Here is a 15,281-nt window from a genome sequence, read left to right as displayed (position 1 = left end):
GCTACTGGAGCCCACGTGTCCTAGAGACTGCGCTCTGCAAAGAAGCACCCACACCACACGCAGAGCCGCCCCCACTCGCCGCAAGTAGAGACAAAGCCCGCGTGGCAACAGAGCCAGCAGAGCTGGAAGTGAATAAACTTCTAAAAATTATGTAGCTAGTTAAAAAAAATTAATGTCAGAGAAAAACATCCAGTGAAATACTGATATTAAAGCCCCCTCCCAGACCCTCGAGTCACAGTCCCGCTCGCCAAAGGTAACCAACACAGCCTGGATGTTAGTCTCCCGCCACAAGCTCACTCCCAGGGCTCACAGAGCACGTGTGAGGGTGAGGGTGAGAACGAGTGTGTCCACTCTGCCGCTGCCCTGCCTTCCTCATCCGTGTGCTTCACACGCACAGGGTCACCACCCGTGACTGCTCAGCGGCCTCACTGAGCTCCTGTTGACACCAGGCCCCACAGCGTGCCCAGGCTCCCGCTGGGGTGAGGCTTCTATTACTCACACACCAGGTCCCAAGAGTGGGAGCCCCATCTTCTCTGATCACGTCCCCAGCACCTCGTGGACAGCAGGGCTCAGCGAACATGGTCAACAGAGGGAAGTCAGGAAACAGGTGTGACTCCCTCCAGCTGTGCCACGTCATCTGTGCTTCTGCTGGTGCGGTTTCAGAGCAAAGTCCTGGAAGTACTGCTGCTGACTAAAGAGACGCCTGAAGTTCTCACGGTTTTGGCTGCACCTCACGGCGTGTGGAACATCCAGGACCGGTGACTGACCCTGTGACCCCTCCAGTGGACGCATGGAGTCTTAACCACTGGGCCACCGGGGAGTCCCTGAATCCAATTCTGGTCAGTTTAATCCTGATCAGAGGGACAAACTGCCCTCTGAAGGGACTAGAGCAAATTGAATCACAGGATTATACTGTTGCATGTTTTCAAGGGTTTAAATTCATAACTAATCTAAATCCAAGCTTCTTTAAAGATGCAAAAGATTTTTTCACTATTTATGTCCTCTATAAGATCTACTTTGCAAGCAGTAGATTGGTGTTTGATAAAATATTTTTGAGCTATAATTAATATTACCAGGATATAAAAAGGATTTATTTTAGGAATGGAAAAAATTGATAACCACTTTAAGTAGTATGCTAAAATAAATTAAAAAAAAAAAAAGAATCTGTAAGTTAACCCAATTAACCAGAGTCTATAAACACAAAAAGAGGCAAAAACTAATTTTTTTCTGTGGCTAGAAGGATGGGGACAAAGTTGTGAAAAGGGTGTTCATACACATAAAAATCCCAGCAGGTAAGGGTCTTTTAGTCTGAGAAGCAGTGAAGTTGATTCTATGCTTTCTTTGATGTCTTCTGTTATTTTTTTTTTAAATGTGCGGACTATAATTTTTTAAATGAGGCTGAATATAAGTTACTTTGGTTTGCAGAACTGTAACACAGTTCCACTTGAATTCTACAAATTCATTATCAAATTTTATTTGCAAACCCAAAGGTGGAAATAAATCTATCAGTTAAACAAGCAAATGAAAAAAGAGGGAACACAGAAACAGCTGGGATTAAACTCGGAAGCCTGGGGGCACAGTCAGGGCTGCAGAGGAAGGGGGAGACGGGGCCTCAAAGTCACCCCCAGGGGAGGCCAAACCTACAGCCGCACAGGGAGCCGCCAGATCGCCACTGCACTCCACCCTGTCCCTCTTGCCTAGAAGGAAATTCTAAAGATGACAGGCCGGGTCGAGGAATGAGGGACCTCCCACACACTGCCACTCCTTGCTCCAAAATTAGACTCTCACAGCACTGATCTCCAAGGTGGCAAAAATAGCCGGCTGTTCAGGGAAGTCCCGAAGTGTCCCCACGGAGTCTTCCTGTCGCCGCTCCAGCGAGACAGCTGCCGGCTCTCGAGCAAACAGCTCCAGCCGCCCCATCTCATCACCGGTCAGTCCTCCCCGAACCACCCACCCTCCTCCGCGCCATCCTTAGAGTGAATCAGAGCACGCTGGATTCACAAGCAGAGCGGGGAGAGTCATGAGAAACACGATGGCTCTCTGGTGCTGGAAATAGCAAAAGAAACCGGGTTTGCTGTAACAGTGATTTTTTTAAGATGTACTCTAAGTTGATACGCATTTCTGAAAGGCACCCTGACATTCAGGGTAGTCTGAAAATGCTAAGACGGCGTGGATATAAGAGAAACAGAAGGGCTTTAAAACCCTCTGGAGAGTAAGGCATTGTGGCTGCAGGCAGAGGTTTAAGAACCACACAAACTCCCCTCTCACCTGGTCTGGGAGAATGGATGCGTGTGTGTGTGGCTGAGTCACTCTGCTGCCCACCTGAGAGTATCACGACATTGCTAATCAGCTAGACTCCAATATCAAACAAGAAATTTAAAAAGGAACCACATAGAAGATCCTGCATTCCTGGCTCCAGCAGCAATGAGCTCCATAGCTGCAGGCAAGTGACCTCACCACTGTGAGCATCTGTTTTCTCATCTATAGCATCTGGACAGATTCCTTCCGGGTCAAGGGTCATGAATAATCCTCCCTTGAATAATAAGACCCGTGAGATCACGGGCTTTACCTGTCGATTACCACTATATCCTAGCGCACATAACAGCAGGCTGTTGTTGCTGTAGTTGCTAAGTCGTGTCTGGCTCTTTATCGATCCCAAGGACTGTGGACCACTAGGCTCCTCTGTCCATGGGATTTTCCAGGCAATAATACCAGACTGGGTGGCCATTTCCTTGTCCAGGGAACTTCCCGACCCAGGGATCAAACCTATGTCGCCTACATTGGCAGGCTGATTCTTTACCACAGAGCCACCGAGGGAGCCCCAAAGCAGATAACCCCCTCAGTAAACATTGTGAATGAACAAATGAATGAGAATGAATGACTGAATCTACCTCACCGAGACTCTATCCTGATTACAGAGAAAAGGTCAGTAAAGTGTCCAGCTTGACAAGTGGTACGGCTGCTGTTACTAAAGAGCCTGGCATTTAGCAGATGCTTCATAAATGGTGGCTCAGAGGTTAAAGCGTCTGCCTGCAATGTGGGAGACCTGGGTTCGATCCCTAGGTCCGGAAGATCCCCTGGAGAAGGAAATGGCAACCCACTCCAGTATTCTGGCCTGGAGAACCCCATGGACGGAGGAGTCTGGTAGACTGAAGTCCATGGGGTCACAAAAAGTCGGACACGACTGAGCGACTTCACTTTCTTTCTTTCTTTCATAAATAAATAGTATTAGCAAAACACGATAAATCAGGCAACACTAAATAGATTTTATTCCAGAAGTCTGCATGCTGTGGACACAGACAGTAAATTCAGTTCAGTTCAGTCACTCAGTCGTGTCCAACTCTTTGCAACCCCATGAATTACAGCACGCCAGGCCTTCCTGTCCATCACCAACTCCCAGAGTTCACCCAAACCCAAGTCCATTGAATCGGTGATGCCATTCAACCATCTCATCCTCTGTCGTCCCCTTCTCCTCCTGCCCCCAATCCCTCCCAGCATCAGGGTCTTTTCCAATGAGTTAGCTCTTCTCATCAGGTGGCCAAAGTACTGGAGTTGCAGCTTCAACATCAGTCCTTCCAATGAACACCCAGGACTGATCTCCTTTAGGATGGACTGGTTGGATCTCCTTGCAGTCCAAGGGACTCTCAAGACTCCTCTCCAACATCACAGTTCAAAAGCATCAATTCTTCGGCACTCAGCTTTCTTCACAGTCCAACTCTCACATCCATACATGACCACAGGAAAAACCATAGCCTTGATTAGATGGACCTTTGTTGGCAAAGTAATGTCTCTGCTTTTTAATATGCTGTCTAGGTTGGTCATAACTTTCCTTCCAAGGAGTAAGCCCCTTTTAATTTCATGGCTGCAGTCACCATCTGTAGTGATTGTGGAGCCCAAAAAAATAAAGTCTGACACTGTTTCCACTGTTTCCCCATCTATTTCCCATGAAGTGATGGAACCAGATGCCATGATCTTCGTTTTCTGAATGTTGAGCTTTAAGCCAACTTTTTCACTCCCCTCTTTCACTTTCATCATCTTTAGTTCCTCTTCACTTTCTGCCATCAGGGTGGTATCATCTCCATATCTGAGGTTACTGACATTTCTCCCAGCAATCTTGATTCTAACTTGTGCTTCATCCAGGCTGGCATTTCACATGATGTACTCTGCATTTAAGTTAAATAAGCAGGGTGACAATATACAGCCTTGACGTACTCCTTTTCCTATTTGGAACCAGTATATTGTTCCATGTCCAGTTCTAACTGTTGCTTCCTGACCTGCATACAGATTTCTCAAGAGGCAGGTCAGGTGGTCTGGTATTCCCATCTCTTTCAGAATTTTCCAGTTTATTGTGATCCACACAGTCAAAAGCTTTCGCATAGTCAATAAAGCAGAAGTAGATATTTTTCTGGAACTCTCTTGCTTTTTCAATGATACAGTGGATGTTCACGATTTGATCTCCGGTTCCTCTGCCTTTTCTAAATCCAGCTTGGACATCTGGAAGTCCATGGTTCACGTATTGCTGAAGCCTGGCTTGGAGAATTTTGAGCATTACTTTACTAGCGTGTAAGATGAGTACAATTAAGCGGTAGTTTGAGCATTCTTTGGCATTGCCTTTCTTTGGGATTGGAATGAAAACTGACCTTTTCCAGTCCTGTGGCCACTGCTGAGTTTTCCAAATTTGCTGGCATGTTGAGTGCAGCACTTTCACAGCATCATCTTTTAGGATTTGAAATAGCTCAACTGGAATTCCATCACCTCCACTAGCTTTGTTCATAGTGATGCTTTCTAAGGCCCACTTGACTTCACATTCCAGGATGTCTGGCTCTAGGTGAGTGATCACACCATCATGATTATCTGGGTTGTGAAGATCGTTTTTGTACAGTTCTTCTGTGTATTCTTGCCACCTCTTCTTAATATCTTCTGCTTCTGTTAGGTCCCTACCATTTCTGTCCTTTATTGAGCTCATCTTTGCATGAAATGTTCCCTTGGTATCTCTAATTTTCTTGATGAGATCTCTAGTCTTTCCCATTCTATTGTTTTCCTCTACTTCTTTGCATTGATTGCTGAGGAAGGCTTTCTTATCTCTCCTTACTATTCTTTGGAACTCTTCATTCAAATGGGTATATCTTTCCTTTGCTCCTTTGCTTTTCGCTTCCCGTCTTTTCACAGCTACTTGTAAGGCCTCCTCAGACAGTCATTTCGCTTTCTTGCATTTCTTTTTCTTGGGGATGGTCTTGATCCCTGCCTCCTGTACAATGTCACAAACCTCCGTCCATAGTTCACCAGGCACTCTATCTATCAGATCTAGTCCCTTAAATATATTTCTCACTTCTACTGTATAATCGTAAGGGATTTGATTTAGGTCATACTTGAATAGTCTAGTGGTTTTCCCTACTTTCTTCAATTTAAGTCTGAATTTGGCAATAAGGAGTTCATGATCTGAGCCGAAGTCAGCTCCCGGTCTTGTTTTTGCTGACCGTGTAGAGCTTCTCCATCTTTGGCTGCAAAGAACATCATTAGTCTGGTTTTGGTGTCGACCCTCTGGTGACGTCGGTGTGGAGTCAGTAAGGGGCCCCCAGTCTCCTCTCCAAGTGTGCACACTCTTGTGGGGTCCCCTCCCTCGACCTTTGGAAGCTCTTGTGACTCACTTCCAACCAACAGCCTATGATGGGGTGATGGATGTCACGACCACAACAGGGACGCAGAGGATAGTGGCCCTCGTTGTGAAGGAAAGTCTTTTTTGCTGGCTTTGATGAAACAAGTGGGAAGATGGCAAAAACAGAGGGCAGCCTTTGGGAGCTAGGGTGGCCATCATCCACCAGCTAGCAGGAAACCAGGGCTCTTAAATCCTCAGCCCCAAGGAATTAACTTGCACCAATAACCACCGTGAGCTTGTGAGTGGGTCCCGCCCCCATCTAAGCTTCTGTGGCCCCCACCTTGTGGCACCAGGCCGGGTTTCGTGGAGGACACTCTCTCCGTGGACAGGGGAGGGTGATCGAGGTGCACCACATCCACTGTGCACGCTGTTGCTGTTATCATTGCATCCGCTCCACTGCAGACCAGCTGGCATGAGATCCCGCAGGCTGGGGACCCCTGGCCTGGTGCAGCACAGCCTTGTGAGAATCTGAAGCTGAGGCCCACCTGAGCCACGTCAACACGCCCGACCCACGGTGACCATGACGTCATAAATGTGTGCTGTTTTGGGGTGCAGAGTTCGTGGCTTTGTCACCCAGCAGCAGAAAGTGGACACATGTAGTGATTCAGGGAGGACTTCAACTGGCCACAGTGCTGGGAGCAAACGCACAGAGAGGGGCCGCCTGCCAGGGCACCAGGGGGAGGGCGGGGACCTCAGAGAACTGAAAACCCCCTGCCACCCAAAAGCTGCATGACCTGATGATACATAAATCTGAGTTTTATGTGAAACATCTTAACTTTTAAGTGTCAGCCATTAATTTGGAATTTTTTGAATGGCTGTGAGCAGATCTCATGAAGGGCAAAGAAAACATGCCTGATTTTGAGAAAAAGCGTGAAGTGGGGGTTGTCCCAGCACACCTGCTCCAAATCTGAGCCCTGCTACTTCCAAGCTGGGGCACTGGGCCTCTGATCAAAGGGTCATTGTGATGGTCAGAAAGTGCGCACAAAGCCCACACACTACTGTCTGTTACAGAGCAGAGACACAGCACATTTTCATCATTATAACATTATAATGGTAATTATTCCAATTGTAATTCTTGGGCTCCATAACCACTGCAGACAGTGAACGCAGCCATGAAAGTAAAAGACACTTACTCTTTGAAAGTAAAGCTATGACAAACCTAGACAGCGTATTAAAAAGCAGAGACATCATTTTGCCAACAAAGGTCCATATAGTCGAAACTATAGTTTTTCCAGTAGTCTTGTATGGGATGTGAGAGTTGGACTATAAAGAAAGCTGAGCACCAAAGACTTGATGCTTTTCAACTGTGATTTTGGAGAAGACTCTTGAGAGTCCCTCGGACAGCAAGGAGAATCAACCAATCAATCTTAAAGGAAATCAACCCTGGATTGAATATTCATTGGAAGGACTAACGCTGAAGCTGAAGCTCCAACACATTGGCCACCTGATGTGGAGAACTGACTCACTGGAAAAGACCCTGATGCTGGGAAAGATGGAGGGCAAGAGGAGAAAGGAGCAAAAGAGGATGAGATGGTTGGATGGCATCAATGACTCAATGGACATGAGTTTGAGCAAACTCCAGGAGATGGGGAAGGACAGGGAAGCCTGGCCTGCTGCAGTCATGGGCTGCAAAGAGCTGGACACACTAAACATCAGTGACTATAACTGTAACTAATAAAATTGTAATTGTATAAAATTGCATACATTATTATAATTTTAATAATTGCGTTACAATTGTAACTAATACAATTGTAATTGTATTGGCTACCTCTGGCTATTGTAACAACTTGGGATTAAAATAACACAGACATATCCCTATATGGATCTAGAGGCTGGAAGTCCGAAACAAGACTCACTGGGGTAAATTCGCGGTGTCTGCTGTCCTGGTCACTTTGGAGGTTCCAGAGGAGTGTCCATTGCCTTCCTTATCTAATTTCTAGAGGTCACAACGACCTTTGGGTCCCAGCTCCTCTGTCTCCATAACCATCAGGGCAGACTCTTCAAACATCTCTCTGTGCCTCGGCTTTCACAGCCACGTCATTTTGGTCCGACTCCGACTCCTCGTTTCCTTCTTATGGGGACCTTGTGATGACACCAGGCCCACTGGAATAATCCTGCACAATCTCTCCATCTCAGGAGCTTTAACTGAATCACAACTGCAAAGTCCCTTTTGCCATAGAAGATAATGCTCAAAGGCTCTAGGGATTAAGATGTGGAAGATCCTCAGGGAGTCATCATTCAGAGTATCACAGTAATAATAGTAATGATAATAAAATAAAAATAATCATTATTATCTGACTTACATGTTTCTTCTTTATGACTTCCAGGATTTAGGGTCATAAGTCTGATTCAAACCATTCACACAAGGCTGCAATTTCAAACTGTCTTGGGAGTTTTACCACAGCAGCAGCAAACTGTCGTTTAGATTTAGGGTTAGGGCCGCCTGATGAGATTAGCTTCGCCGTCTTTCTCCATTTGTGACCTTGACTATCTCAGAGATGCCAGCCAGTAGTGGCATAATGGCAATTCCTAGTCAAAATAAACCCAATCTGCGGCCCCTCTCCCAGTGACCAGAAAATGCAAGACTAACTGAAGTGTTACCGTATCATCTCGTTTCATTTTAGCACAGTATCTCTTTTCTCCCCTAATCAGAGATCGATTCAAGGATGTTGATTTTTAAGCATTCTGCAATCCCCAGTTTTAACTCCCTTGAGATTCAGATCCCATTTTGAAGTTTACTCACTTCCATTTAAAAACAGGATGTTTTTACTTTTAAAATCACATTCATTTCATAGAGCTTGTTAAGCATACAGCAAATTAAAAGCAAACATTATATTACAGTTAAATTTGCAAAGGGATGATCTGAACGAATTACTCATATTCCTGATTAATTTTTAGTGCAAGTAATGAGGCAGTTATAAATGGAAACACATGTGAGTGCAGAACTTCCCTTTCAAGTACAGACAGATTTATGCTAATTGATGGCTTTACAAAAAGGTAATCTTAAAAAAAACCCTTCTTCAGACATTTAAAGGCATCTCGAGTAGCTCACAGTTCTACTGCAGTGACACATTGCCCTGTAAGTTCAAAATGACTTGAATTCTTCCTTCTTTTCTTTCTTTTCTTCCTTCTTCCTTTTTCTTTCTATCCATCCACCCATCCATTTATCCACCTTTACTGCAATATCCAAAATTGGGAAGAATATGGAAAATGGATGCCAAGACTCTGTTAGTTCAGAAGGAACATTTCTACATGGTTGAGGGGGAAATCAGAAGAATATTTCATGATATGTGAAAATCAAGTGAAATTTGAATTTCATTGTCCGTTAATATAAGTTTCCCTCGGAACACAGCCATGTCCATTTGAATCCACATGACCTATGCTTGCAGTTGCTCTCCATCGGCAGAGCTAAAGAGCTGCAGCAGGGACCATCTTCATCCAGAAAGCCTGAAATATTACTGTCTCAGCCTGTATTAAAGATCTGCTGATCCTAGCTCTAAAATCCCACAACACGGCACGCATAAGTCATTTGGGAATAATCCCTGGCTGCTTTGGGACAGATCGTATTACTGGCATGCTTTTCCCCTCTTTAAATCCAACCACCCACACGGTTAAATCACAGACTTTTCAAATTGCCCTGACCTTCCTATGCCAACCTAGTTCCTTTTGGTTCTGCAGATTTCTTTCCCAGATGTGACTCTCTATTCTTGTGTTTGCAGTCACAATTCATGAGTTGCATTATTTAACTGCTGCACATTCATTTCAGATTTTGTAAATTTACTGTTCCTAAAGAAGAAACTCATGACTCACAATTCCCCATACGAGGCACAGTCCCTGCTGTCTCTGCACACTGATGACTATGAAGGTTTACCCCCTAGAGATAGCAAACACACGCTGTGGGCAGAATGAAATCTTACAAATAGGTTTCCTTTGTCCTACAAAGTATTACTGATTTTTGTTGTTGGTTTTAGCTGGAATTAACTTCCAACACTTATAAACTGGAAGATACTATACAGACTCAAAGTCTTGATTTACCTGGAAAAAAAAAATCAAGAACTCTCCTACACAGAAACCATGATCTCACGTCAACAGCTGTCTGGTCGTGAGTTTTTGGTATTTGACCCGTTTCCTCTCAGCTCTCTTCTCTCACTTACATTTTTTCTCTGACCACTGCTGACCTTTGGAATGACAACTTCTGTTACACTTGTAAGTATATATGGGCTTCCCTGATAGCTCAGTTGGTAAAGAATCTGCCTGCAACGCAGGGACCTGGGTTTCATCCCTGGGTTGGGAAGATCCCCTGGAGAAGGGAACGGTTACCCACGCCAGTGTTCTGGCCTAGAGAATTCCACAGACTGTATAGACCATGGGGTCGCAAAGAGTCGGACACAACTGATCGACTTTCACTTTCAGAGGTAGATAACCCATGGAGTTGTGTCTATAGATGTCCATACATACGCGAAATGGATTTATATATATATATATAGACTGCAATGGACTGAATATTGTGTCCCCAACCCCAAACTGTTGTGTTCAAACCTTAGCCCCCAAGTGATGTTATCAGACAGTCAGGCATATGGCAGGGGCCAGGTCATGAGGGCAGAGCCCCCATGAACGGTATTAGCGTTCTTACAAGAGAGAACCCAGAGAGATCCCGCACCCCTTCTGCCATTTGCGACACAGTAAAAAGACAGCCAGTTACAAACCAGGAAGTGTCCCCCGAGAATCCGCCGGCACCCTGATCTCAGACTTCTCAGTCTCCCAGTGAGAACAAAATATACTTGCTTTTTATAACTCCCTCAGTGGACAGCATTCTGCTGCAGGAAGGCACTGATTAAGCACACGCGTTACAAGGGAGGCAAGCAGTGTGCAGGCAGATGACAAGCGGGCTGATGCTTCTTCTGCTCCCAAGTGACTTTCTGGAGCTTTCCAAGGATGCATGTCATCCGAGTAACACACTGCTGAGTATAGGAGGAAAGCATCTGCCCCCCAAAACACTGACCATGTTTTCAGCACAGAGACTGCAAGAGCATTCTGCTGTGGTGTGCACAGCGCTTGTAAGAAAGGGCCCCCAGACGTACCATGGAGCTCTTCACGCTCTGCAGCAGGCGCTCGTGCTGCTCCGCTATGGCCAGGGCAGCCGAGTGGACCTTCTGGTAGATGGCCTCCCCATCTCGCGTTTGAAAGACAAACAGCCCTTCACCAGTCTCACACATCCTGTGAAAACAAAGACAGAGGGCTTCTGAAAGCCAGCTTCTCCAAGCTCAATGCACTCAGAGCCCGGAACAACCCAAGATCAGCTTCATTTTTTTGTATGAGATCAGGATTCCTGTTCACATGTGTTGAACAGAGTTAACTGGAATCACAGTGTTTGACAAATTGTCATTAATACAGACAAGCGGGCAGGGAACCAGTCACTTCGAGCCAACGGGGTGGTGCCCCGTGTTTTCTGTCCTGAAGGTTTTGTTGGAGGTTAACGAACAAATGGTTTCTGGGCTTTCAGTACAATTCCTCTACTTCCCAAAACTGTCAAAGAGGACACCAGGGCGAGGCCTTCCCAGCACAGCTCACAGCTCAGAGACTCACCAGAAATGGGGCCTTTCAGCTCAGAGGTGAGAACGGGTTCTATGGCTCTCAGACTCTGACCTGATCCTCCTTACAGACAATGGCTTGAAGAATGATTTTATTTCTGAAATCAGCTCTGCTTTCCAAAATCATCGATCCAATTTTACTCCAGATTTTCACTCCATGTGATAAATCAAACGTAGCCAAGAGTATTTTAAACAGACATAACTTGAACCAATGTGTGGAATGTAAGAGAAACAGGGAACTCAAGGAAAGACATGTGGGTTTCATCATTAATGTCAGGAATTAAGAGGGGAATCATCTCTACCTCAGGCTGTTAAAAAACAGAAATGAATTGCATTGGTAAGGGAGACTGGCACATACAATTAGACCAGAACCCAGTGTGTTTTAACCAAGGATGCGTGTGTGTCTGTGTTTTCTAAGTATGCTTAGTGCTCAGTCGTGTCCGACTCTTTGCAACCCTGTGGACTATAGCCCGCCAGGCTCCTCTGTCCCTGGGATTTCCCAGGCAAGAACACTGGGATGGGCTGCCATCTTCCTTTGTCAGGGGATCTTCCCGACCCAGGGATGGAGCCCATGTCTCCTGTGTCTCCTGCATTGCAAGAGCACGTATATACATATATATATTTGTATACACACACACAAGATACATATATATACAGTGATTTGGGCATACATAATTAATGAATGTATTCAATTATTCTAAATATTTTTGAAGACTTGGATAATTTTCAAAAGAATTTTTTTTTACAGTACAGTTCTGATTTTAATTACATATATCAACAGTTAACCAAGAGGTTGTTTTTGTTTTAAAGAACACTATTCAATTATTACATTGTTTACAATTATTAATAATTAGTTATTCTAAGACACAATCCCTCTCCTTCCACCTCTGAAACTCTTACTGCAAACTGAATATTGGCCTGACTGCCTGAGTTTTGCTCACATCTAGAGATTCACATCAAAAGAACTTTTTAATACAGCATGGAAACCAAACCAATTTTCAACCCAAACTACTGTTAATGATTTTATCTATTCCAGTCTATGCAATTAGTGCAGTAAAACAGGAAGATTTATCCTTATCTAATTATCTAAGGTTGGCTCAATATCCCGGCCATATGGCAGTCTTCAGCATGTATAGCATAGAGTATGTTAATTGGCTTGAATTTCACTAGTATGGACCATGTAAGAAGAAAGAGAAACACTAGAAGGCTCTTTCAACAAACTAACATTAAAACTAGCTTATGAGGTTGTCTGTGTGATTTTAATTGTCATTTTAATTCAAAGAATTAAAAACTAAAATTCAAAGCATTTTTACTCAAGTCCTGTTTTGTTCCTGAAGACTTCCTAAAATACTCCCCTCCTCAGCTATCCACTCTCTACTTGACCGACCACAGAAACGGGACTCTGTCACTTGGCACTCAGTTCTGCAAGGTTTTCACTTGTTTTCACACTTCTTTTTTTGCACCAAATACGGAAATGTAACTTGTTAGGAGAAGGGTGACTTCAATCGATTATTTAAGAAAAAGAAGTGGCCTTCTGTTTCTTTTAGGGCAGAGGTCATCATTTATTTACTTACTTAGATGTCAACCTTGATTTCAGAAAGTATGAAGGTTCCTGTTAACTGGGACATACTTACAGGATGACTGATCCATATAACAGCAAACCCGCAACTGTGTTTCTAAAGCTTGATGACCCAGGGACTGTAAGGCTTTTGTAACCGCAGCCCACAGTAACGGAGTTTAGAGTGTGATCAAATACTCCGCTGATCTATTTAGTCTATCATCTAGGTGACATCTAGCTATCTATTCATCTATCAACTTATGAAATGCTGATGTTTTCTCTTCTGCTTTTAATACTAGTGGTGAAGTGCTTAATTTACATAATGACTCACTAATTGGCGAGAACTCTGAAAAAAATCACTCTTTCACCCACTGTCTGCTTTTGGTTAACATCATGAATCCACCACAACCATCCTTTGGTGACATTTGATTCAGTGATTACTGTGATCAGAAATGAAGGAAATCCAGAGAGCATCAAGTATTCCTGAAAGTCACGGGCTTTCCCTGGCTTCACCTGAGGATCTGAGAGACACACACACACAAACCCTTACACACACACACATATACACACTCACACACACACAAACCCTTACACACACACACACATATGCATACATATACACACTTACACACACACACTGACCACTTACAGAAAGTAACAGGAGTTACAACCTCAAATTCCATCAGGGTTTAGACAAAGAGCATGAATGAATGGAGGCAGAGACCTCCCACAACATAGAGCTTCACAGACGATCAGGCATTTACACGGGGAAATGGTGAGCCCCAGTGCAGCCACACTTCTGATCATTTAAGAGAAACCAGAAATCTTGAATTTTTATAGGAAATAATCTGAATTTTTAATGTTGCTACTTTTTCCATTTTCTTTAAGCTGTGGAGGTCAAAATGCCATTTAAGGACCATATCTGGCCGGGAGGCCACCAGTTTGCATTAGGGGACAAAAATGCACTAAAGATCTCTAAATAGATCAGAAATTAGGCCTCTGGTTTGCATTGCATTCATCCGTACATTCAAAGGCATATGCCCTTCAGTGGGAAAGTGTGGCCCAGAAAGTGTGGATAATGAACAAAAATTGACCTCAGAGGCTCTTCCATAGGTCTCTGCGAACCTCCATCCACGAGCTCTTTTATTTCATTCACACACTGCCCCCAACCCAACAGATTTGTTTGGTGCTGTTTCATAAGCAGCTTTACGACGCATTAAAAATGTTGCTGGGGGCCTTCAGTAAAATAATGGGCCAACTCCCCAAGGCAAGTCAGAAGAAAAGGGGAGGGGGGGAGGAAAGGAAAGGAAGTCAAAAGAAAAGCACATGAAAGGAGTGATGGTCTTACATAACCTCGTACGGCAGCGTCTGCCTCACACAAGACGGGGCAAAGATGTTCTGGTTCACCGGCCACAGACCTGCAAATGCCCACGTGTGAACCGACTCCTTTCTCTCTCTACCCTCTGACTGTGACCGCGGGCACTTTAGCTAATATCCCAGAGGCTCCAGCACTCTTTCCTGATAGACATACACTAACAGAAACCAGCTGACAGACACCCAGAGAAAGAAAAATAAGGAGTTTAAGCCGGACCTCCTTCTGTCCTTCGAGAGGATAAGGATTTGGATACAAGAATGCCATGTCCACACAGATGCACTTAGAGCGCTGACGTCCTCAGTAACTGCTTTACCTAAAAGCCACGCATGCCACTCCAAACCATGAACTATGCACCTGGCTAAGAACCCATCGAAAAACCAAGAGCTCGGAAAGCACTGGGAAATTCAGTCCTTCATACACACGGTAAGTGTGTATCGAGGCTGTGGGAAGAAGAAGCGTAGCAGAGGTACCAGACTACCCGGCTGGCTTGCCCCGTGCCTGCTTTGAGGCCCGGGACGTGTCCGTAAACCTCCCAAAGCCTGCACTGCCCATCTGAAAAGTGAATATAATGATGGCAACTGTCACCTAAATTGCATTACAAGTATTAGATGTGATACACAGAACGCACACAGCATGTCTTCAAATCACGTGGATGGGAGCCCCACGTGGGCAGACTGTTTTCTGACTTACTCACCGCTTTTCCAGGACCCAGCACGGGCCTCGGCCTTTATCTGGTGCCCAATAAATGACTGTAGGGGCCTCCCTGGCAGCTCAGAGGTAAAGGATCCGCCTGCCAAGCGGGAGACTCAGGTTCGATCCCTGGGTCGGGAAGATCTCCTGGAGAAGCGAATGGCAACCCACTCCAGTCTTCTTGCCTGGGAAATCCCGCAGACAGTGGAGCCTGGTGGGTACAGTCCATGGGGTCGCAAAAGAATCAGACACGACTTAGCGACTGAGCACAAGAACAAAGTCACTGTAGAAGAGATGAGGAGACAGCAGGCGGGACTGGGAAAGGAGTTGCTGGGAACGTGACCCAGGCTTCCTCGCCACATGGAATCAACGTGCGAGACACTCAGGCTTCTGAGCAGGGACAGCTCTGTG

General features: G+C 45.0%; 1 protein-coding gene across 1 annotated transcript in view; it reads right to left on the bottom strand.

The window, feature by feature from the left end:
• Nucleotides 1–15,281, bottom strand: part of DOK5 (docking protein 5) — a 114,237-nt gene that overhangs the window by 28,041 nt on the left and 70,915 nt on the right. The window contains exon 9 of the mRNA XM_010840321.1: nt 10,738–10,873. Within this exon, the coding sequence (XP_010838623.1) occupies nt 10,738–10,873 (136 nt within the window). The remainder of the gene's footprint in view (nt 1–10,737; nt 10,874–15,281) is intronic.

Source organism: Bison bison, unplaced genomic scaffold (assembly GCF_000754665.1).
Source record: "Bison bison bison isolate TAMUID 2011002044 unplaced genomic scaffold, Bison_UMD1.0 scf7180017864143, whole genome shotgun sequence".
Taxonomy (NCBI): domain Eukaryota; kingdom Metazoa; phylum Chordata; class Mammalia; order Artiodactyla; family Bovidae; genus Bison; species Bison bison.
This window is presented reverse-complemented; position numbering and strand designations above follow the sequence as displayed.